A 26,954-nucleotide genomic window follows, 5' to 3' on the forward strand; every position below is an offset into this window, starting at 1 on the left:
ACTCAATGCAGCGGATGACCTCTACCCAATCAACCAACGGCCAACAGAAGTGCTGACTACAACAGCACGAACAACCGCACAAACACGAACGCCGCGGGGACGATACCACCAGAAAAGAGCCCCAGGTATTCTCGGAGTGAGAACCCAAAGCGTGGTCTTTGGTGAATTTGGTAGAGGAAGGAGGAAGAACAGATCGTGTAGGTGATAAACAAGTGAGATGGAAAAAGACGCTATCGTATAGCAAGATGCTTATCGTTTAGAAAACAGTACACGATCGTGTAGATTTTACTGAACCATCATTTAGAAAATAGAAGGCGATCGTTTAGCAAACACAACACACTATACGATCGTTTAGGAAAGCTACCGATCGTTAGGACTTAGTGTGCAATCGTTTAGGCGCTAGGTAGACGATTGTTTAAGCGCAGAGTGACTATCGTATAGGCCCTCAAGATTAAGCGATCGATTACGATTTTAGACCAACGCGCTCTTTGATCTTTTTTCAGACGATCGATTCAAAATTAAACAAATTTTATTTTAATTCATCAGTTACAATAACCGACGCTTTTCCCATTAACGCACGTCCGCACGTGATTTTAGGTTAATTATCATATAATTAACCAATTAAAATATTAATAAATATAATCATATTATATTTTTTAACCTATAGTTTGATATCACATATCTACTATAGTAATTTATCCTCTACTTGATATAAATCATATTTATATCTAATTTCCTCCATAATAATGTATCTCATACATTTAGCCAATTGTATCATATATCATTAACTTATTCAATTATATCATATACAATCGAACTTCCTCTTGTCAATTTGAACATTTCAAATTAACCCAAACACTGATTCTCGACTTTATCCAAGCTACCCAATGACCTAATGGACCTGTGGCTCGAAGCTCCAATGGTCCGTGAATAGTTGACTAAACTCTTTAGCCACGAGATCTACCATCCGTTAACTGTCAGACATTCCACTAAAGACCAACCGCTGAACTCTTCTTACCACAGATATATTTCTGTGTCCATCGGATATAACCAATCATGAGTACAATGACCCTTCACAGATGCTCATAAGTACAGTTGGGCTAAATTATCGTTTTGCCCCTATAGTTACATCTCACTCCTTAAGTACCACTGATTCCTCTAATGAACAATACAACATAGTCCAATTATGTGTGAACACCTCTTGAGCTAAGAGAAAGTGTGTGGTGCCACATCGTTCAAGCCCTGGAATCAGCCTTAAGGGAGCTATCTATCTACTTACCTCTGCCTCGGGGAAGGAATGAATTCCATCTTGTGTAGCTGAGTTCCCAGCTCTCAAATCAGACGAATCCCCAAAATGGTTGACTTGAATCGGCGACCTGGCCAGTGGCACCCATATAAATCGAAGGACCACCCTCAATGGCAGGAGTTCCTAACTAACTCAGGATTGAGGTAATGTCACCTATGGTCACCTAGTGAAGTGAAGTCTCTGTCATGAACGGTGTTATATAATGAGACATTAACACTTCGTAGTCAAGTCTTATACAAACTCTTTGTATAGGACGCCCCCACTTGCATGTCTCCAACACGAATGATCAGGATCAGATCATCTGTGACAAGTCACAACACTTGTGACTATTCCACAAAGTGGGCCGCATCCATAGCGTTACCAGGATAAGGTTTCCCTCCTATATCCATATACTACAGACCATTTTGGTTATCATTCAAGACATGATCCACTTGTATGTCACCGCATACATGGTTGAGTCACATACAGATAATCAGGAATTTTATATCTATTGGTTTGTGGTAAAGCAAATAAAACAAGCAACTGAGCAAAATACAAGATGTGAAGTAAATATCATATATTATACAACACAAGTATTCGTACAAACTGTTTACAAACTACAGGACACGAGACTTTAGGGCATCAACCCTAACAGAGACATGTGAGTTGAGATATTCTATATAAAAGAGTATGTATAAGACTAGACCACGAAATATTTAGTCTCATTATATAGTGCCGTTCATAATAGATACTTTCATTTCACCAGAATGACCATAGGTAACATGACCTGAATCCTAATTGAGTTGTGAACTCCAGCCTATGAAGGCGGTCATTTGATTTATATATAGAGACTAGTCATCTCGTGATCCGGTCTTATACAAAATCTTTGTATAGGACACCCCCGCTCGCCTGTCTCCATATGAATGGTTAGGATCTACCATCTGTAGTAGTTCACAATACTTGCAAACCTCTATAAAGTGGGTCGTATCTGTAGTGTCACCAGGATTAGGTATCCCTCCTTAATCCTTATACTACATACCTATTTAGGTTATCACTTTAGGCATGATCCACTTGTATATCTCATATACATGCTTAAGTTGACATACAATAACCATGAAGCTTTGTTTATTGGATATGAGTAAATACCAAATAAAATAACTCTTACTTTATTCATAACAATATGTACAGATTACAAACTACGAGACTCTGGGAGAATTAGGACATCAATCCCAACACTTATGGCTTAAATGATTACCCGTACTAATATGAAAAATTCAATTAAGCTCTGTATCCCAATGAGTGATCCTGTGAGAACACACTCCCCAAAAGAGCATGTCACTCTAGAAAGCTTAGCTAAAAAGGCGGTCAAAGAATAAATGGTCTTTAGTCTCAAGCTGAATAGAATAGATGGTGCACAGAATACAAACATTAGAAACATTAAAACAACCATCTGCAGATAGGATCATAGGTCTGTCATCGTTTTCAGATAACAAGCCTAACAATGAAAGAATGTTTAGGAATACTACCTCTAAACCAAAACAAGGTTAGACCAAGTCACCACACTATGCCTAGGCCACAAGGACTCCTAGACACTAGCGACTAGAAATGCTACTGACTGAAAAGGGAGCTACAACACAAAATTCTCCTTTTCAACTTCGGCAATTATCAATTGAACTTGCTTGAAGAGACTAGCCAGCTCTCTAGAGTTAGAAGGCTAGTTCCAAGTCTTACTAGTGCAGATAAAATCACCAACCTTAGGATGGAGGAAACTCTTCACATCCAATATAATTGTACTTTTAAACCACTGTAGAATAGGATCCCTTTTTAATCAAAAGTCAAACCAAATCAAACATTGACGATCGACTCCAATAGATATTAAACCAAGGGTTGAAAATGGTCTCAAATATGAAAAGTAGCCCGGCAACACCAAAACGAGATTCTAGAGGACCTAACTGCCCAAATACTACGATTATACAAGTTGTAGGCCTCCACCTAGGCAAGCTGAAAAGAACTTAAATGAATCAGAATAAGTCATAACAACTTCATGATAGCAACAATGCATTATAAGAAGAAAATGGCGGATACTAAGACCAACCTCACAACATAGAAAGCAAACATCCGACCAAGCAACCTTTGGTTCCTAGAACACTAGTGAGTAGAAATGCTACTTAGTGACAAGGGAACTAGAACACACAATTTTCCTTTTCAACTTCGACAATTATCGATTGAACTTGCTCGAAGGGTCTAGCCAGCTCTCTAAAGTTAGAAGGTTAGTTCCAAATTTTACTAGTGCAAATGAAATCACCAACCTTAACACAGAGGAAACTATTCACGTCCAATATCATTGCAATTTTAAACTACTATAGAATAGGATCCCTTTCCAACCAAAAGTCAAACCAAATTGAACATTGACGACCAACTCCAATAGATATTGAACCAAGGGTTGCAAATGGTCTCAAATATGAAGAGTAGCCCGCCAACACCAAAACAATATTCTAAAGGAGCTAATTGCCCAAAAATTACGATAGTACTGTGGGCCTCCACCTAGGCGAGCCGCAAAGAACTTAAATGAATCAGAATAAGCCATAACAACTTCATGATAGAAACAACGCATACTAAGAAGAAATATGACATACTAAGAGCACACTCACAATATTGAAAGCAAATATCCGACCAAGCAACTTTTACCTCACCAACATTATCCAACTTTCCTTTCAAGAGATAAGAGCAAAGTACACAATCTAGGTCTTGAACAACTTTCACAAGTAAAACAAACACACTATTCTATTTATAGAATAGGTTTAGAACGACTTTATTATATATATATTTTAAAAAAACTAAGATTTACCAATACCATTTTAGAAGTTGAACTTAAAATTTTGGAAAAGATATCTTTTTAGTTTTTAAATTTTAGGTCTAAATTCTATATGATCCATATTATATAAAACTGAAAATCGAATCGAGCTAAACCGACCAAACCAAAACACACAATGAATCCAAAGCAAGGGTCCAACAAAGACGCATGAAAGGGTCCAAACAAACCAAGTCCTTGCGGCGGGGCAGAAGAAAGACACAGGCAGCCGCGTGCAAAGGGGCAGCATCCACACGCTGAACAAACAAACGCAAAACCCCAATTCGCAGCCACACAAATCAAAGAACAAAATCAAACTCCAAAATCCAAAATAATTGGGATTATCCCACGAAAGGCTCAAAACAATCCACGCATCGACAAATCTTTTTCCAAAACTCCAAAATCTCCAATGGGTCGCACCCATTTTTCTTCTCCGAGAAGCACACTGCAACCGGAGAACACTCACAAGTAGATGTTCAGACTGAATGTGTACTGCAGCAGTTGCTGCTCTCTGATTCGCAATAGCAAAGATGTAAGGACCTCTTTTCGATTTCAATTGAGGCCAAATCGGAGGCTGAATCCACGGGTTTTGGCCAAGGCCTTGAAGGATGATCAAACTGATGGCGGCGGCGGCAGATTTTCCGGCCAGAAATGGGACCCTGGCTTGGAAATTGAAGTCCCCTTTGAACAACGCCCGGTAAGATACCTTTCTATAATTTATTCATCATTCAATTTCTTGTTCTCTCTCTTTTTATATTTCCATTAGCATATTCATTATTCTTTCGAATTTTGGAGACATGAAACATCGTTCTAAACTCCTAAGCATTTCTTTTAAGAAACATTTGAGTAGGGTAAGAGTGAGATAAGAAATATGGATATGGGATACGGACACGACTACCCGACATGTTTATTTATAATGGAAGAAAATTTAAAGTAAATAGACTTAAAAATTAATTTTATGTATTTTACACTCAAAATTAAATATTATTGTCATATACGTGTCTTTTTAATATACTCAACGAGTATAAGTATTTGATACATGTTGATCAAGTGGCAGACTGTTGTCCAACATGTATTGGGACTAGGCAAACTGAAATGTCCGGACTTGTTAGACAGTGAAGAACCAAAAGTAGCTTAAAACCACTAGTTTAAAAGCAGACTGGGTTCTCTGTGGTAATTAATAATATTCAAAGCTTGAAAAAAGAAGTAGTTTTCGTTTCTTATTTTTATATTATGGTAGTTGCAAGTCTAGCCTAATAGGAATTAAATACTACAAAAGCAATAGCTAAAATAATCAATATAACTTGTTTATTTTGATCTAGCATAAGCATGACTATCCATTTTTGTTATCAATTAAAATAATAGACATTATTAAAGCAAATAAGTGATGAATGGCTTTTAAAAAGAGTACTATATTTTAACATTTATAATTTTTTAATAGCAAACTGCATAAATGCAATTATAGTTTAGCGACATCCTTTCATTCTTTTTTATTCTCAAAATCGGGCTAAGATCTAGGAAATTGTTTGTAAAAGTTGAAATCCTTAAAATGAAAAAAAAAAGAAGAAAAAGATGGATCCAAAACTAAAAGACGAGGTGTCTCAAAATCATGATGATGAAAAATAGTTTAATGTGTAATTGGCAGAATGCGGTTGTGTTACATATGCGCATGTGAGTGACAATCCCATTAAATAAATAAATAAATAAAAATTAATCGTTTTACTTTTGGTTTAGTTTCCATTTGATCCTTTCGTACCAATGATAGTTTGGTTAAACCTCCTAAGTCATCATAAATTGTGTTTTGCCTAGTTGAAAAATCCATCTATTTCCTTCTCCTTTTTACTCTTTCCTAATTCTTAATATAAGCCAAATTTAGAACACTACTTTGTTGTGTTAAAAAAATGAATCAATGTATTGTGGTAATGACAGGGATGATTTTATGAAGTGCTACTAAATGAGAAGGGCTAAACTGAAAATTTTAAATTATAGAGACCAAATAGAAACTACAACCAAATTATAGAGATCAAATTGAAACTAAGCATAAGTCTCAAAACCTTTAAAATCAAAGGAACCAAATTCAATCCCATTGACTTATGATGCATAATATTTGTGAGAATGCAGGTGAATGAATACTCATCTCTAAAAGACTCGGTATTGTATTCATGGGGTGAGCTGGGAGCAGGGCCTTTCTTTCTTCGCCTTGGAGGGCTTTGGCTAGGAAGCTTCATAGTCTTGGGAATCCCCGTTGCTGCTGCAAGCTTCAATCCTTCACGGGTACCTTACAAACTAATAGTACTGAATTTGAAAAAAGCTCTTAATTTAGGTTCTATTTGGTAACCATTTTATTTTTGGCTTTTGGTTTTTGAAATTAGCCTATTTTCTCTCAATTTCTTACTATGATTTGCATTTTTCTTAAGCACAAGAGTTGAGTTATTAGCCAAATTCTAAAAACAAAAACAAGTTTTTAAACTTTTACTTTTTTAACTTTTCAAAAATTTGCTTAGTTTTTTTTTAAAATATTGGTAAAAAGTAGATAACAAAACAAGAAATTTAAAGGTGAAAGGAGTGTTTATAGGCTTAATTTTTCAAAAACAAAAAACAAAAAACTAAATGGTTACCAAACGGGGTCTTAACGACCCAACTTTAATATCTATGCTTACCCTTTTCTTTGTTTCAGGAACCTCTGCGATTTGTGCTTGCTGCTGGAATTGGAACTCTTCTCCTCGTTTCCTTGATTGTCTTGAGAATATATCTGGCAAGTTTCTTTACTATCCATTATTATAGTTCTGGCTTAGGTGAAGGCATCTAAATTGAACTAGCCATGGAAGTGGAGGTTAAGAATATGTATAAAAGGGTGTCTGAATTGTCTTTTCGAATATTTAATTTTAAAAACGAGTCATTTTAGCAAGCTTTGTAGTATTTGACAACCACTCAAAATAACTTTTTAAAAAATGATTTTTAGATAAGTTCACCGTCATTGCTTAGGTGAAGTGAAGACATTTGAATTAAACTAGCAATGGAAATTGAGGTTAAAAATATGTCTAAAAGATAAAATAGTGTGTTTGGATTGACTTTTCAAGTGTTTAATTTTGAAAATGAGTCATTTTAGCAAAACTTGTAGTATTTGACAACCACTCAAAATGTCTTAATAAAACACGAATTTAGGATAAGTTTATAGTTATGGTGAAGCCATCTGAATTGAACTAGCAATGGAGATGAAGGTTAAGAATATGTAGTATGTATAAAAGATGAAAATGGTGCGTTTGGATTGACTTCTCACGTGATAAATTTTGAAAATAAGTCATCTTAGCTAAATTTATAGCATTTGGCGGACTCAAAGTGTCTTTTGAAAAAATGAGTTTGGGATAAGTTTGTAGGGGTAGAAAGTGTTATAGCCCCATTAAGGAGCACTCTTCAAAATTTTGATAGTCATTGGTAAGATGTTTCAAAGTAATTTTGAAATTTCTAGACCATTGAAGACACTCTTAATCACTGCTGCTTTTAGAGAAATCACTTCGTGTTCCATGGGAAGTATTTCACTTAAAAGTACCTTTCCAAAATTAACTCTCTACTCACTGCAACTATGCCTGGCCTATCTGCATTAGCTTTGAGATTTAACAAAATGTTAGAACTTTTTGCAACGTCATTTCCTTATCGCCTTATATAATGATCCATTTGTTGTGGCTTGTCTTAATTTTCGACTCTACAAATAAAGAAAATGTGTTAAAAGAGTATGCATAAAGAATTAAACGTGTTATAACTTATTAGCTTAAACTTTGAAGATTAGTTAATTTTAAGCATAGATGGGTTTGTGGTTTCAGGGTTGGAGTTATGTGGGAGATAGGCTGTTATCAGCAGTTATACCTTACGAAGAGAGCGGATGGTATGATGGCCAAATGTGGGTCAAACCACCCGAGGTAAATTATTAACATACTTTGATTTTCTTCTCGTAACTTATCATCATGTTAAAACCGGTTTAAATCGCTGTTATTTTCTCTCCATTTCCATTAGAAAGTGCATTTTCAGGGAATTGTTAAGAATATGCTAAATCTATATTTATAATTTACCATACTTTTGTTGGTAACGATAATTTAACCTTCTTTTGTTGGTTGTAGGTTCTGGCTCGTGATAGATTGTTAGGATCTTACAAGGTATTTTCCAATACCAATCTAATCAATCTTAGAGAAAATTCATTCTAATATGAAACACCATTTAAATTTTCATTTAACTAAAGATTGAAAAAAAAAAAAAAAAAAAAACAGGTTAAACCGGTGATCAACATGCTCAAACAAACACTAGTTGGAACAGGGATTGTTCTTGTCTCAGCTGTATTATTGTTCATATTTGCTACACCAGTAGAGGATTTTGTTCAGACCAGATTTTCCTCAAACCAAAACTTATCATCCAACGTTAATCCAGATTCAGACATCAACAAAAAATACAACTTAAGGTAATGCTATGAGATTATGGATTGAGGGAAGTTCTTTCCATGTGTTCTCCTTTGTAACTTAGAGTTTATGTCTTTAGAAAGGAGCAGTTGCTTCAGTTACCGGTTGAGGTCATGGCCGATGATGAGCTTGCAGCGGCAGCGGCCGAAGCAGCCGACGGTAGACCGGTCTACTGTAGAGATCGGTATTACCGAGCGTTAGCTGGGGGACAATACTGCAAATGGGAGGACTTGATCAAGTAAATACAAAGCTGGGGAAGTAATGTTGATAAAACAACTTAGTTTCTGTTCCAAGTAAAATCACAATCCTGCGAAAGAATTTTATCATTCTACATAATTCGCCAATTATGTAAGTCTTATTTTTTGTTATTTGTTATAATGTTCATAAGTTTTGGTTATTTAAGTTGAAGGAAAGAGAAGTACTATTCAAGAAGCGAGCTTCGGTTTACCTTAAGCTGAATAGAATGGATGGTTGATATACAATATAAAAAATACCTTTTGACTTTGCCATCTATTTAGAAAAAATCACTTTCTTTTTAAAGCTGTAATATTACCCTTCCTTAACCTTTCCTAAACATTCGTCGTTTCAGGTAGTTTTCGTCCAATATTCTCAGTCACATCATATTAAGTCTCAATTTTTGTAGAACATTCCATTTTTAGAAGAGTATAAAGGGTTGTTTGAGGGCATTGAGTTGGAGTTGAGTTTATGTGTTCGTAGAGTTCATCAACTTGGGTATAATATTCATTTGAGATAAAATATTGGACCTCCAAATATTGAGTTGGGTTTTGACCCCATCTCATAGCAACCCATATCCTTGTGTCAAACAACTCCTAAGTATTTTCTAAGGCTTTCTACACTAATAGCCTAACTAAATATGTTAAATTACAAGAATGTCTTAAATCCACAATTTTTTTTCATGAATAGCCTTGGAGTTACGATATTACATAAGATTAAGTTCATTCCATGCTTGTAACAAATCTATCTACTTCACCTTCTAGATCAGTTCCAAATAGGGTGTTCCACCCTCAGCTTAAATACCACACAAAACTGTCCTTAGACAAAGATCCCTTATAGATACATTTGTTACAAATTTTTATCTTTTGATCGAAATCAATTTAATCTTATTAAATTGAATTAAAAGATTAAACTTATTTCTAATCATATTAGAAATTTTTATTAAACAGAGGTCTAATGTGAATTTAATTTTAAACTCTTTTTTTTTTTTTAAAAAAAAACACTATGTTAGCATGCAACTCTTTGCTATATATTTTAATTTTAATTTTATTTAACTTGTAACTATTATAAAGATTAAATGAAATAATTAAAACTTAATCATGCATCTCCTTTTTCATTAGATTACATATATAACAATTATATACTATGGTAATGAAAAAAAAATTAACATACATCCATATATCTAAACTATATATTATAGCATTAATAATATAAATGATGCTTGAAAATGTTATTTATGCATGCGTTCATATATAATGACGATTATGTTATATGATACATGAGCATACTTAATATATCATGCAACTTTCTAATATAACATTTATATTAAAATTGATGCATGATCAAATATATATCCGATGGTGGAATTTTTTATATGACATATATTAAATTAAAATAACCATATATCACATGCATAATTAAAAGCATCAATTTAGATCGGGATTGGCTTCCTAAACCATTAATTAAATTAATATAACAATTATATTAATTTAAATAATCAAAAAGTAAATAAAATACTAAATTATTACAATTAATATTTAAAACCAAGGGAAAAACTGTGGTTGGATTGCCTAGAACTCAAACCGTCGATTGAATTGTTGGAACATGTGCGCACTCCTCACGTTCGGAGCGTAATGATGTTGGTAGCAACTTCGTTACACTGGCCTTTGGGTAGCTGTAGCGTAATGCTACGTTGCCTGCAGCGTCGCGACGCTCCGCACAACGTTGCAACGCTGGGACTGTGGCGTAATGATGTTACACTCTCTGGCTTGCAACGTAAGGCGAGCGTAATTACGCTACAGCCTTACACTCTAAGCTAGTGTAGTGCCATTTTTCGCCTGATCAGCCAAAAATCTCCAATTTTGCTTAGTTTTCCACCAAATTGAATCTGGAAAAATATCATGAACGACCCAGACTTTTAATTACAGACTCTATATCAAATAAACATACCCAAAACAATGGGCCCTTTACATATCAAATAAAAGATGAACGATATAATTCTAAAAAACCAATCCTGAAAACATGCAAACGTGCAAACCACATCCAACATACATCTACGTAGAAACGTAATCCCACCAATACTCTGAAGAATGTTCGAAAATCAAAATTAGGACTCAATCGCAGGCTCTGATACCAATTGAAATGATACACAAATACCCATTGTGGAAGCGATTATGTCCCGATTCTAAATTTACAGAACATAAGGAAAACACAAATGATGGAAACAAAATTTACATAACATAATAAGCATGTTTTTTTTTATATATAGAAATTAAAGAGGAATAAGAGATACGAAGACCCTTGGAGACTAATCTCTTCATGGTTCCTCTGAATCTCGAACACAATGGACTCTTCGATCAAGAACATCCAAAAAACACAACAACAAAAACTCAAACAATTGGACACCACCATGCAGAGACCTTGGCATTCTCGGAAGGTAGAGAATCATGAGAGTTTGTGAGTTTCAAGATTAATTTGGAATGGGATGAATGTTCTTGATTTGAGAGAGAGCAAAGGATCTCATCACAACACAAAAAAAATCTACTCATTTTTATGTTATATGAGAGTGTAAAAAGAAGATGAAAAGCCATCCTTTTTTGTCTTCCACACATTAATAAATAGAAAATAATGGGAGGATGAAGTTATCAAATAACTCCCTCTCTAATATAACATATAACCTATAGTTTATATTATATCACATATAATATAACCTATAATTTAATATTTTCTCACTTAACCCATGATATTAAATGTGAATCAAATTCATATTAATATTTGAATCATACTTAAATACTTATTATTCTCTCATATAAAACTTTATATATAATGTATCATATACATTATATTATCTATATCTCATATAAATTATACATTAGTTATATCTTATTTAATTAATTCCCTTTATTAATTTGAATAATTCAAATTAATCCAAATTAATTCGATTCTCATTAATCCCAATTGAGCTAACGAGGGAATCTTATGGACCTATAGATTGATGCTCCAATGGTACTTGATTAATTAATCAAACTCTTTAATTAAATTAATCAACTTTCATTAACTGACGGTCATTCCATTGAAGACTTTGCATTATCGATATATTTCTGTGTCCATTGGATATAACTAATCAACAGTGTATTGACCATTCACAAATTATTGGTAACTACAACTAGGCCAAAATTAATGTTTTCCCCTATAGTTACATCTAACTCCTTAAGTATCATTATTCCCTCTAATGAACATAAGTTATAGTTCAACTATAACCGAACCCCTCTCAAGTCAGGAGAGGGCGTGGCATCACATTGTTCAAATCTCGGAATCAGTCCTTAAAAGAGCAATTTCTTTACTCACCCTAGGAATAGGGAATGGGTGAATTTCTTTTTATGAAGCTACATTCTCAGCTTCCGAATTAGATGAATCCTCAAAATGATAGACATATTGAGTTGTTGAAACTGGTCACTCTCACCCATACAAATCAAATGGCCGCCTTCATAGGCAGGAGTTTACAACTCACTTCAGGATTCAAGTCAAGTCACTTATAGTCATCCTGATGAAATGTAAGTCTCTACTAACAACTGTGTTATATAGAAAGACTATTCATTTCGTGGTCCGGTCTTATACAAACTCTTTGTATAGAATACTTCTGCTCGCATGTCTCCACATGAATGATCAAGATCAACTATAAAGTGGATCGTATTCGTAGTGTCACAAGGATAAAGTATCCAACCTTATCCATCTACTACAGACCATTTAGATTATCACTTAAACATGATCTACCTATATGTTTTTATATACATGTTTAAGTTACACAAGATAACCCTGGATCTTAGTTTATTGTATTTGTGGATTAATGCAACTAAATGTCAAATAAAATACCTCTTATTTTATTAGATAAATAAAGTGTTTATACAATACAATTACAAACTACAAAACCACGAGATTTAGGGCATCAACTCCAACATAAGTAACTTTGAAGTTTGTGTGGAATGTATTAAGGGAAAATAGACAAACATAAGAAAATTAGGTGCCAACAAATGCTCAGACGTCTTAGAAATGATACATACAGATATTTGTGGCCCATTCTATAGGCTTCTTGGAATGGACAATAATACTTTATTATGTTCATAGACGACTATTCAAAATATGGGTACCTATATTTAATATATGAGAAGTCTCAATCTTTGGACATTTTCAAGTCTTTCAAAGTTGAACTTGAACTTGAACTTGGAAAGAAATTAAGGCTGTCAAGTCTGATCGTGGTGATGAATACTACGATAGTTATGATGAGCAACGTCCAGGACCCTTTGCTAAATATCTAGAGGAATGTGGAATCGTCCCACAATACAATATGCTAGGGAAACCCAACATGAATGATGTGGCGGAAAGGCAAAATAGAACAGTTAAGGATATGGTAAGAAGTATGATTAGTCATTCTTCTTTATTAAAATCTCTCTAGGGTGAGGCACTAAAGACTGCAACATATATCCTCAATAGGGTATCTAGTAAAATGGTAGCAAAAACCTCCTATAAATTGTAGACAGAAAAGAAGTCTAGTATTAGACATCTTCACATATGGGGTTGTCCAGCTGAGGCTAGGCCTTATATGCCTAACGAAAGAAAATTGGACTCAAGAACTACTAGTTGCTATTTTGTTGGTATTTTGAGTGCTTTCAGGGTTTCAACTTTTATAATCCCACTTCTAGATCATTGTTTGAGAAGGAAAATATCAGATTTCTTGAGGATGTTGACTTTAGAGGGGAAGATAATATAAGGAAAGTTGTATTTGAAGAGGAATTAGTTTCTTTTCCTAATGTGGTTATTGATGATCTTCAGGTTCCAATTTCTAACTTCACTATTGAACCAATTATAGACCAAGACAATATAGAAGTCCTAGTTGTTGAATCTGAAGTTCAAACTCAACATCTTCAAGAAGTGCGACTAAGAAGATCCACTAGAGGAAGAAGAAGTGCAATCCCAGATAATTATATTGTATTTCTTCAAGAACATCAGAATGATATGAGCGTAATGGAAGATGATTCAATCAACTTTCAACAAGCTCTATGAAGTTTTAACTCTCAAAAGTGGATAAATGCTATGGAAGAGGAAATAAAATCCATGAAAGATAACGACGTTTGGGAACTTATCGAATTTTCATCAGGAGTGAAACTCATAGGTTGAAAATGGATATTTAAAACCAAAAATGAATCGCACGACAATATCAAAAGATATAAGGTTTGTCTTATTGCAAAGAGTTTTACTTAAAAGGAAGGAATATAAAGAGACTTTCTCTCCAATTTTATTGAAAGACTCTTTTAAGGTAATCATGGCACTGGTAGCTCACTTTGATTTAGAGCTACACCGGTTGGATGTAAAAACAGCATTTCTCAATAGGAACATCGATGAGACGATTTATATGGTGCAACCAGAAAACTTTTTGTCTGGTAATTCAAAGTCTATGGTGTGCAAATTGAAGAAATCCATTTATGGTCTCAAATAAGCCTTTCAGTAATGGTATCACAAATTCCATGAAGTAATAACTTCCTTTGGTTTTGAGATGAATATAGTGGAAGATTGTATATATAACAAGTTTAGTGGGAGTAAATCAGTCTTTTTGGTGTTATATGTCGATGATATACTCATGGCAAGTAATGATGTAGGTCTATTGCATGACACTAAAAGATTTCTCAAAAATACTTTTGAGATGAAGGATCTTGGTGATGCTTCGTTTCTATTAGGAATTGAAATGTTGCGAGATCGTTCCCAAGGTATGTTGAGATTGTTACAAAAAAACTACATCGAAAAGACTTTGAGTAGATTTGGCATGAAAGATCGTTCACTAGGAGATATCCCTATCAGTAAATATGATAAATTTCATTTAGGTCAATCCCCAAGACCATACTCAAGACTAAGGAGATGCAGAAGGTTTCTTATGCATCAGCTGTTGGAAGTCTAATGTACGCTCAAGTATAAGTCCATATATTGCATTCATAGTTGGAGTGTTAGGCAGATATTTAAGCAACCTTGGGATTGATCATTGGAAAGCAGCGAAACGGGTTATGAAGTATTTTCAGATAACGAAAGGTTATATGCTCACTAATTGGAGATTAGAAGTTTTGGAGATCATTAGATATTCTAATTTGATTATGCTGTATGCCAAGATATTTTGCGATCCACTTCATATAAATTTAATACCGAATTGATTCTTAAGAAGGATTTCTTGATCTTAGGGGGAGCCTAAGGTATCATTACTTGAGAATGGACTCTCAAACTTAGGGGGAGTTTAAGTTTATCAAATTGAGTGATCTTCATTTGAAAGTGGAAAGATAGCGATTGAGAGGAGATCTCATATTTTGAGAAAACCTAAGTGATTGCTTACTAATATTCTCATACTTATGGGCAACTTAAGTCTCATTGAGAGGAAGTTTCATACTTGAGGGAGCTAAGTGATTATTCATTGAGTTGAGTTATTTGTGTGTCATTGTATTTGACATTTATCTGCAAATAAGTATAACGTTGTAATTGTTTGATTTTATATTAGGAAAAGTATTTTTTCCGGGCATACTGCCTCCTAGACGTAGGTGGTATATTAGAAAAAGTATCTTTTTTCGGGCACATTGTCCCACAGACGTAGGTGGTATATCACCAAACTGGATTACCAAACTTTGTATTTTGTCTTTGCTTTTCTTTGTGCTTTATTGTTTGTCCTTGAAATAGCTAGAACATTATGAGTAATACATTTACACTATGATTTAGATAACTCTTAATTCCATACACTTTTAACCTCGATTTTTCACTAAATATTCTCTTTCCATTTTTAGTGTTAATTGTCTATTATGTAGTTTACCAAAAAAAAAAAAAAAAAAAAAATTAATTAAGTTTAACTATTATCACCGGTATTAAAATTAAATTTTAAATTTTACTTCATAATTATTTAAAATTAATTAATAGACATTAATGTCAAAGATTGAAATTGAGTATTTAGTGAGAACTTACATAACAACAAACTTATAAAACCTAAAAACGTCAATAATTAGTTGAGAGAAGCTTTTGATAACAATTGTCTTGAAGAAAGTTATTCACAATTGTCTTGAAGAAAGTTATTCGCTCTGAACAAGTTGTTTGCAAACGACTATCATCTCAAGTGGAAATAATAACTAATTCTAGTAGAACAATAACTTCAAATTGCTTGGATCTATTAGAACTCTTAAATACTTACTCTCAATTCAAATCAAAATTGAAACGGAAGAAAGAGAGAAGATGATAACTCTTTAAATTGGAATGAGATGATGCCAATACCAAAATTAAGTTTTTATTTATGGTCTAAAAACTTGGTAACTCTTCAAAAATAAAATAAAGTAAATTTCACATTCATAAGTTAAATTTGTGAATGAGACAATCACACACATTTCAATGTTTTCAATCAATTTTAAAATTTTCAACAATGAATTTAATTTATTTGTATATTTCAATACAAATGGAATCTCTCACTATCTTTCTCAATGTAATAATATCCAACATGTCACAATTGTTCATTAACATCGGCACAAGAATACTATATTTAATAAAACAAAATTCCATGAGAAGATAATTTATTATAAGATAAAAATTATAATTTGAAAATTAGATATAATAAATATTCAAAAAAGATAGCACATAAAGTATTCCTATTTGAATACGCATCATCATTCCTTAAAAATTCCTAACCAAAATAATCCTAATATTTTTTTCTCCCTTTATTTTTCTCTCACCAAATGAATGAAACTTGAGTCACTGAAAACAACCTCCTTGTTGTCCAATTAGACACCATGGCCTTTTCACAAACCCACCCTCTATATGATATATACATTATATATAGTATATATACTGTCTTTCTCAGCATTGAATGATGAATTGAACCACAGCCACAGAACAAAGGTTATAATGAAAAGCAAAGGGAACCAATTTTTTTCTCTTTTGCCACAACATACAGCCCTTTAATCTTGCTACACAGAGCACCAAAAATGAAATTGACTTTGGTAGCTAAATACCCCACTCTCCATCTTTTTTCTTTTCTAAACCCTCCATGGTGTGAGGATTAGATTTTTTTTACCGTTGACCTAAAGTATTAACAAATATAACACAATACAAATTTTTTTTATAGATATAGCAAAATTTATATTTAACTCTCATAGTATATCAGTAATAGACCATATCGTTGGTAAGAGTCTATCAACGATAGAAGATAGGAGTTTATCAATAATAGAGTCTATCATTGATAAGTTTTGTTATATTTGCAATTCTTTAAAAATATTGCTATATACAACTAATCAAGCCCTAAAAGTGCTATCTATTGTAACTACCCTCGATTCAAGTATAACCTAGATTTGATCAATGATCAGACTAAAGTCAAAATATGGCGAACGATCCAACTCACACATTTGTTGGCCTGAAAATTTTAAAACATATTATATTTTATACATTAAAAAGATAAACCTTTTAATACTTTTTCGAATATATTTTATAATTTAGGTATCATAGTTTTTAATTAATTTAACATTGTAAGTGTTAAAAACTACTTTAAAAAATTAAGAAAACATTAAATTTTATAATGTCTATAATCTTATCAATTAGAAAGTAAACAAAATACCAAAATTTTAGAATAGATTAAATTAAAAATAGAAACATATTAGATTTTATTAACATTTAATATAATTAAAAAAAATAAAAAATTAAAAAAATTAAAAAATTAATATTCAATAGAATAATTTAGTAGGAGACGCAAATTTGATCATACAAACTCGACTCAAACTTTGGTCTAATGAACCAGACCTAAAAGTTGCCATAAATTTAGTTATTAAAGGTTGGTGGATGCAATCCAAGTCCGAACAATATTTCTTTTAACACTAATGTTTAAAATAATCCATAGAGATTTTGATTAGACCCATGGCCTTCATGTATGATATGATACACCCTTTTGTTTCTCTCTCTTACTAGATTCTCTCTCTCATCATTCTTTAATTTACCTTTATCTCTCTCAACCCATATCCTCTGTTTTTTGCTCATTCACACACACATATATATAAATCCCAATACCTTCCTCTGTTCTTTTCTTAAAAAAACACAGCAAAATTAAAGAACAATTTGCAATTGAGGTAATGAAGATAATGGGAAGAAGCTTCCATGGAGATGAACGATGGGAAGAAGCTGATAAAGAAGAGACTGAAATTGAGGAAGAAGAAGAAGCATTGTCTTTCTGTGACCTTCCTGTGAAAGAAAAGCAGCAGCCGATGAGATCGGCGTCGGCCGCCGTAGAAACAGAGGACTTTGATTTCAACCACTGGCGACCGCCACCGCCGCCCATGTTCGCCGCCGATGAGCTCTTCTTCCAAGGCCAAATGCTTCCTCTTCGCCTCTCTTTCAGCTCTGAAAATAGCAACAATAATAATATTCATCACTTGTTTGGTGGAAATTTGTGGCAGAGGTCGGAATCCATGGATCATAATATGTTGAGGTTTGGAAATGGAAGCAGTAGTAGCAGTAGTAGTAGAAGCCATTATTCCAGGTAATTATCTTTTCAATTTCTCCATTCAAATATTTATTACCATACCTTTTTTAAAAAATCATAAAATTATTGTCTCTATAATTTGAAACTATTTATGAAAATTTCTAATTATAAATTATTCTGACTAAATTCTAATTTTCTATTCGAATTACAATGTTTTTAAAAATATTGTAAAAAAAATATAAAATATGTAGAGTGCATCTATTTTTGTATCATCTACTAAATGTTTAAATCTTATATTTTTTTAAAAAAAGCAATTTAAATATGCAAGTAAAATGGTCCAAATCTACCCACTTTAGATTTGTTATACTAAAAAAGATATATGAAATTAAAGAATTTAACACAAATTGATGTTATATTAGCAAATAACAGCAAAATGCTGTAGCTTTATTTATCTATTATTTTCAATAGAAGTAGAGGTATTAGAAGCACAAACTTGGTGACCATTAACTCATAGACATTCAGGATTTTAAAAAAAAAAAAATGATATTAAATTTATGATATAATAAGGTAATTTGAATCAATGGCAGGTCATCAAGTGTTAGTAATAATTCCGTTTCCATTCCGACGAACTCAAAGGCAAGACCACAGAAGAACGTTTTCCACTCTCACCCAAGTCCGACGCCCCAAATCAGATCCTTCTCAAATTCCAGCCACCGGAGCCGGAGTTCCTCCCGGTGGGAGTTTTTCCGACTCGGTCTTCTTCGAACGCCCGGAATGGAGCTTCATGACCTCAAAACACGCACCACCACCGCCGCCGCGGCCACGACGACGCATAAAACAACCACCTCAATTCTAGGTGTGGTGAGCTGCAAAAGATCCGTCGATACAGTAGCGACGACGGTGGCGAAGAATAGAAGGAATGAAAATGTTAAGAAAAATAATAAAAAAGTGGAAATTAGGGAAAAGGAGAAGGAAAAGGAAAAGGAAAAGGAAAAGGAAAGAAGGGTGTCACATCGTCGAACATTTGAATGGCTAAAGCAGCTCTCGCATGCAACCTTTGGTGAGGAACAATAATAATAATAATATTGAGCCGTTACGTTTAATTTGACTTATGATAACTAATTTTCCACTTTCCCATGCTTGTACTACTTTTAATCATTTCCCACCTCACTTCTCTTTTTCCTTCTCTAAATTAATCAACAACAATTCATCCTCCTTACTACACATCGTTTTAGTTAGATTCTTGTATCTTCAAAAGAAAATATCTATTGCATCCATATATAAAAAAATATAATACACACTAGACGGCAAGATATACTATTCATGTCTTAACTTTATTGTTTACGTGTTTGTTTTTCAATATCTACTCCAATTTATTATGTTATTTGTAATTTTCCCAACAATTGGTCTGTTCAAACAATATCTCGACTCCACAATCAAGAACATCATGAGTATATAAGTAAGAGAGAGGCTATATTTTCATTTTGGTACGAGATTTTTTGGATCAAGCTATAAAAACTAACAGTATCACCTAATTGTTTAACTACGAGTCTCTTTCTCAATATTTACTCCAATTTTTTCTGTTATTTGTAATTTTTCATCAATAAATTTGTCTAAATGAAATCTTGACTCTAATATCAGGAAGATTTTGAGTGTATAAGTAAGAGAGAAAATATTTTTTATTTTGGTATAGAATCTTTTGGATGACGAAGTTCTATTATAATAGGGATGAATATGTGGATGATTTAACAACTACATTATTTCACCATTATAATAAAAAAAAAAAAAGAAAAAAGAAAAAAAGACATGAATGTGTATTTAAGTTATCAATGATGAATTGAAACTTATGATGGTTTATGATGATAAGAGAAATGACTAGAAAAGAATAATGGGAAATAGTTATTATGGAGGTTTGATGGTTGGTTAAGTTTGAAAAAGAGTAGTGTTATTTGGGATGATTAGTTGAGTTGTGAGTTTGAAAATGATTGAGAAAATGAGTTGTGGTAAGAGGCAAAAAAGGAAACATATATGGAAATTACAAAAAGAGGAAAGAAAGTTAAGTGGGTGAGGTGGGTTTCATGATGGAAGGTGTGACATTTTGGTGGGGTTGTAATTTTCAAAGTGCAAATTTTTATTCTTCATATTTCGTGAACTCTCACGAGGGCTAAACTAGACATTATTCACACCCACAAAAAGTAAAAGCTGACCAACTTGATCAATGTTATATGCACAAAAAGGACCTTTCATCCACCATTTCAATACACACACAGACAAGAAATTACAGTTTGTCTCATGAACCATCAATTTTACAAGTTTTTTTTTTTTTTTTTTTTTTTCCCCATTGTAATAAATGTTTGATATTGTTGGTGTTGGAATACTTTGAATATAGTATTTACGATTTTTGTCTTAGGGTTTAGAGGAGTGCATTGTATATAAATTTACTAACCTTCGAGGTGCCTCTGTAATCATATGATATTTCTCACGAATAATAAAAATGTTCTCTCTTTCTACTTGTTGACGTAGTTAACATACTGTTAGTGAACTATGTAAATTTTTGTGTTGATTTCTCTACTATTTACGTTTTTTGTTTTCTTTTATTATCGATTTTAATTAGTTTAGACATATAATCTCGACCAAGAGATTAGGTATTCAAATCTTTCCCAAACGTTATTGAATTTAACCTAAAACAAATTGTAGTGTTGGTATTTTATCTAGAGATTATGGGTTAGAATTCTTGGATTTTTATCTCTAGAACTGTTGTAATTGGTGTCATATATCTCTCTTGTATTCTCGTACTTTGTAGACTTTGTATAATATAAACAAATTGTTATTCATAAAATAATTGTTATTTTATGAGCATATACTCAATCCAAAAAACAAAGAACCTAGGTTATTTTATGTAATTTAAATATATATGTAGAGATATACAAGTGGATCATGTTTAAATGATAACCTAAACGGTTTGTAGTAGATGGATAAGACTGGGTACCTTATCCTGATGACACTATGGACCCAACTTGCTTTGTAGATATTATAAGTGTTGTAAAGTGCTACAAATGATCTGATCCTGATCATTCATGTGGAGACATGTGAGCGAAGGTACCATATACAAAAAGTTTGTATAAGACCGGACCATGAAATTGTTAGTTTCATTATATAAAGTTATTAATAGTAGAGACTTACATTTCACTAGGATGACTATAGGTGACATGGCTTGAATCTTAAGTAAGTTGTGAACTTCTATCTATGATAGAGGTCCTAATTTGCATGGGTAAGAATGATCAGATCGCCAACTCAATATGCTTACCATTTTGAGGATTCTTCTGATTGGGGAGTTGGGAACACAGCTACACAAGGTGGAATTCATTCCTTCCCTGATGTCGGGGTAAGTAGATAAATTGTTCCCTTAAAGGTTGATTCCGGGGCTTAAACAATGTGGCCACACCCTCTCTTGGCCCGAGAGGGATTTGGTCATAGTTGGACTATGACTTATTATTCATCAGAGAGATCAGTGGTACTTAAGAACTTAGGTGTAACTACAGGGGAAAAACGTTAATTTTGGCCCAACTGTACTTATGAGCAATTTGTGAAGGGTCATCACATTGTTGACTAGTTATATCCAATGGACATATAATTTCTGTAATGCAAAGAGTGCAGCCGTCGGTTTTTAGTTGAGTGACTAGCAGTTAATGGATGTTGGGTAATTTAATTAAAGAGTTTAATTAATTGTCCAAGTACCATTGGAGCTTCAACCTACAAGTTCATAAGATCCCCTCTATAGCTCAACACGGATTATTGAGAATTAATTTTGGATTAATTTGAATTGTTCAAATTAATTGAGGAAATTAATTTAATTAATTATATGTATCTTATTTTGAGAGGAATTAAATATTGAATGTGATTCAAATACTAATGGTATGGATAAGATTCATATAATTAAATTTAGTATAAATGTGATTTATACTAAATACCATGTATTATTTAAAGAAATAAAACTATAGGTTATATTGTATTTGATACAATATAATAATTATAGATTATGTGTTATATTTGATATAATATATAGTATAATACATATATAATAAAGTAGTTATTATATAATTACATATTTTTTAATTAATTAAATTACATATTTTTTAATTTAATAAAAGACTCCGTTGGTTTTTCTCTTGATAGAATGTGTATGTGGGGAGTTCAGTTTTTGGGGGGTTACCAATCATCTTCTTCATAAAAACCCACAGAGAAGGTCTCTGTGATTTTCGCTCCCAATGTTTTTTTTCTCCAAAAAAAAAAATCCCTCTCAAATTCTCTCCCTCTGCCCAAAATTCTAAGCCCACAACTCCTGGATTCTTATTCCCAAGAGAATACAAAGGTTGACCTCTTGGCAGTGGCCATTTGGTTTTCCTGTGTTTTTGGAGATCGAAGTGTTCATAACCGGAGAGAAGGAATTATGTTGAAGACCTTTTGGCCTCAAAGGTAAGTTTCAATTCTTCCCTAATTCTCTACTTCTTTATCAACATTGCTTTAAAATTATTATGCATAATTGTTCTGTAAATTTGGGATTATGTGAAAATTGTAAAATTGGGACGATCCCCTGCAAAACTTTACTGTTCCTTCAATTGGTATTAGAACAATGTTCTTGGTCCGAATTTTTATTTTTTCAAAATTGGTTTTATAGATTTAATGGTGGGTTTGCATTATGTAAATTATTCATATGATGAGTAGAATTGTTTGCAATTTTTTGAATCTATGCGGGATTGGACCTTTTAGATTTATCGTTTTATTTTACAAATTGATTTGTAAGGGCCTTTTGTTTTTTGTTTTTGGCATAAATTGTGATAGAATCTATAATTAGAAAGTTTTGAGTCGTTCGTGATCATTCGATGTTTTTCTGGAGAAAAGGAAGCTCAAATCGGAAGAGGATCAACAGAATTCACAACTGTATCGTGACGTTGCAATATATGTTCCAGACAGTTGGTGATAAATTTGTTGAGAGAAGTTGGTAGTTGTGAGACATGATAAGTTGTAATTTGGATAGGTGTGATATATGTCGTCTCCATGGTTTGTGCCTAAGATGTGCGAAGGGGTTGGAGTTGCAGCTTCTACATTTATGGAAGATACAATCGTGTATGGAGAGAGAATGAAATTGATGTGTGAAGTCTAACCAATGAGAACCCTCCCCCTCCCCCTACTCTTGTTGGGGTTAACCATGCTTCTTCGAAAGGTAAAATTTCGTTTCACTTGTTTGATAGTCTTACTTGATGTGGTTCAAGTTTATATTATAACTTTTTTTTTAACCTTTGATCTTTATTCTTTTTAGTTACGGTTTCTTTACTTAGAAATGTTATGACTCTCCAATTTGTGCTCATATAAGTTTTAGTCAATTTTTGCTCAAATTACTACTGGAAACTCTGGTAGTTCTATTGAGAGAAGATTGTTGTTTGAATGTTGTATTGGAAGTGAATTTCTTTGAAGAGGTGTCAAATTAAAAAATATTTGATTTTGTTGTATAATGATGTCACGTTGTCGAATTTTTTTCTAAAGCATAAGAGTTAGTAAGGTTAGTTACAGGTTAAAATATGGTAATATTCACAAGTGTTATCTTCATTGTCTTGTTGTAGGTATTTTTAGGATCTTTAGGTTTGAAAGTGTTGGATCGATATGGCAACCCTAGAGGGGTGAATAGGGTTTAATTAAACTTTTTTTTTTTATATTAACCCAATTAAACTAATTAATACATTTTTTTTTTATAAATAATAAGAAAAATTCAATTTATGCAACAAATAAGATGACAAAAAATGTGATAATTTAATTCTATCAAATTTTAGCAAATAAATAAGAATAAACTAAAACATACAATAAATTGTTTAAATTAATTGCAAAAATAAAAAGGAAAGAGTTAGAGAAGAAGACACCGTAATTTTTATAGTGGTTTGGTCGACCTACTCCACTCCCCAAGCGCCTCTTGGGAATTTGAATAAAATCTTCCCGACACTTTCCACGGATTAGAGCCCAACCGTTACACCACCGCTCCTTTTACGGGTTCAAGAGCAAGCTCGATCATTTCCACGGTTTAGAATCAAACCGTTACAAATGTTGAAATTTTTTAAGAACACAATATAACTCTCACTAGAGTGGATTTACAAGTTTAAGCACTCAACAAATTTATCCTCACAATACAATAACACTCTTTTAAGAATAAAATGAAAAGAAAAGAAAAAAAAAATTGGGAACTTAGAGAGAGAGCAACAATGGAATTTTTGAGTCTTGGAGGATTATGAAAGGTAAAATTTGTTCCCTTTAAAATTTGGAGAGGAAGATGGTTTATATAGAGATGACATAATTTTTAGAACCACAATTAATTTGGACCATTGGATTTTGGAAACAAACAAAATATAATATTAAATTTCTTTTCTTTTGAAATTTCTTTTCTTTTTAATTCATTTTCTTTTTAAATTCATTATTTTTAAAGTTAATCCAAAAATTAAAAAACATACCATGTGTAAAAAAACTAACCGTTAGACACAAACATAAAATAATATTAAATTTATTTTTCCTTTTAAATTTCATTTTTTTAAATCAATCCAAAAATCAAAAGTGCATCATATGTTAATCTCTTAATGATCTACCATTCAACCAATATGCTGCCGCATGTCTACATGCAAATGGTTTGGTTATGCCACGTCATCCACCACAGTATTTTCTTTATGGATTTGTTTCGGTCATATCGTCTTCATTTTAGCTCTGATTTGAGTGATTCAAGAGGTGTTGGAATCGTTGTTCCGAGTTCTACACTATGAGTATATTAAAACACTAAAATTTTCAGTAATTAAAAATTGAGTTTGTTATCATCAAAACATTGATTAATTAATTAATTAAAATTAATTAATTTGAGATTAAGAGCAAGCCAACAATCTCCCCTTTTTTATGATGACAAACCATTCAAGAAAAATAGCTTGAAATACATATAAACCATATGTAGCACATAATAAAATTCAACATATCACCACAAAGATCATTCTTGAAATTCACTCAAAAAAACAAATTCTCCCCCTAATTAATACAATCAAAATCATAACAAATTTATAACATATTTTTCTTAAACTTCTCTCCCTTTGGAATCATTAAAAAGAATAATTAAGAAAAATTTAGAACTACATAAATGTTTCCTTTCAAAACATGAACATAAATTTAGCACAACTCCCCCTAAGAATATTAATACATGTTTTCCATATCTTCCCCTATCAAAATGCCTTCTAAAAGATTTAACAAGTAAAATTATAAAATCAAGATGCATCACAACGAATAATACCGAGCTCAAGCTACAAAAGTTTTCTTCATTCAAAGGCTTGGTAAAAATATCCGCTAATTGATTATTAGAACCTACAAATTCAAGAGTAATATTATCATTTTGCACATGCTCTCTAATAAAGTGATGTCTAATATCAATATGCTTAGTCCTAGAATGATGTATAGGATTTTTAGTCAAATTAATAGCATTAGTATTATCACAAAATATAGGTACATTATCAAACTTTAATCCAAAATCACAAATAGTTTATTTCACCCAAAGAATTTGAGCACAACAACTAACAACTACAATATATTCCGCTTCGGTAGTGCATAAGGCAACCGAATTTTGCTTTTTTTTTTTTTTTTTTTTACTAAACCAAGAAACTAAGGAACTACCAAGAAATTGATAAGTCCCATTAGTACTCTTACGGTCAAGTAAACTACCAACAAAATTCGCATCGGAATATCCTACCAAATTAAATTCAACATTTCTAGGATACCATAAGCCTAAATCAATAGTACCAAGCAAATATTTAAAAATTCTTTTAACGGCATGTAAATGTGATTCCTTAAGACAAAATTGAAATCTAGCACAAAGACATATACTAAACAGGTCTACTAGCGGTTAAATAAAGTAAAGATTCAATCATACCTCTATAAATTTTTATATCCACACACTTACCTTTTTCATCCTTGTCAAGCTTAGTGGATGTTCTCATAGGAGTTTTTGCAATTTTATCTTCATTGAATTTGAACCTTTTGAGTAAATCCCTTGTATATTTTTCTTGACTTATGAAAATACCATCCTTGAGTTGTTTGATTTGGAGTCTAAAGAAGAAGCTAAGTTCTCACATCATACTCATCTCAATTCACTATGCACTTAGAAAATTCTTCACACAAAGATGGATTAGTAGAACCAAAAATAATATCATCCACATATATTTGTACTAAAAGCATATCATTTTCTTTAGTCTTAATAAAAAGAGTAGTATCAATTTTACCTATTTTAAATCCATTCTCAAGCAAGAAATTACTAAGTCTAACATACCAAGCTCTTAGAGCTTATTTTAAGTCATAAAGAGTCTTTTTGAACTTATAAACATGATTAGGAAAATCAAAACTTTCAAACCCCAAAACTTATTCTACATAAACTTCCTCTGTGATATAACCATTTAAAAATGCACTTTTCACATCCATTTGATACAAAATGAAATTCTTATAAGAAGCAAAAGCAAACAACATTCTAATAGCTTCTAATCTAGCAACGGGTGCAAAAGTTTCTTCATAATCTATTCCTTCCTCTCGACAATAACCTTGAGCTACAAGTGTAGCTTTATTTTTAATGATATTTCCATTTTCATC

General features: G+C 32.5%; 2 protein-coding genes across 2 annotated transcripts; both read left to right on the top strand.

Moving 5' to 3' along the window:
• Positions 1–4,256: 4,256 nt before the first annotated feature.
• CGLD27 (DUF1230 family protein (DUF1230)) lies at positions 4,257–9,188 on the top strand. Its single transcript, XM_039044370.2, has 7 exons — positions 4,257–4,833; positions 6,258–6,410; positions 6,814–6,891; positions 7,958–8,053; positions 8,252–8,287; positions 8,399–8,586; positions 8,664–9,188. The coding sequence occupies exons 1-7, from the start codon at positions 4,609–4,611 to the stop codon at positions 8,824–8,826; spliced, it is 939 nt and encodes a 312-aa protein (XP_038900298.1). The 5' UTR covers positions 4,257–4,608; the 3' UTR covers positions 8,827–9,188.
• Positions 9,189–17,949: 8,761 nt separating this feature from the next.
• Positions 17,950–19,523, top strand: LOC120088781 (uncharacterized). The gene is made up of 2 exons (XM_039046220.2): positions 17,950–18,356; positions 18,887–19,523. The coding sequence occupies exons 1-2, from the start codon at positions 17,950–17,952 to the stop codon at positions 19,371–19,373; spliced, it is 894 nt and encodes a 297-aa protein (XP_038902148.1). The 3' UTR covers positions 19,374–19,523.
• The last annotated feature ends 7,431 nt before the right edge of the window (positions 19,524–26,954 follow it).

The sequence above is a fragment of the Benincasa hispida genome, chromosome 10 (genome assembly GCF_027475165.1).
Source record: "Benincasa hispida cultivar pf3 chromosome 10, pf3_genome.v1.1, whole genome shotgun sequence".
Classification (NCBI taxonomy): Eukaryota; Viridiplantae; Streptophyta; class Magnoliopsida; order Cucurbitales; family Cucurbitaceae; genus Benincasa; species Benincasa hispida.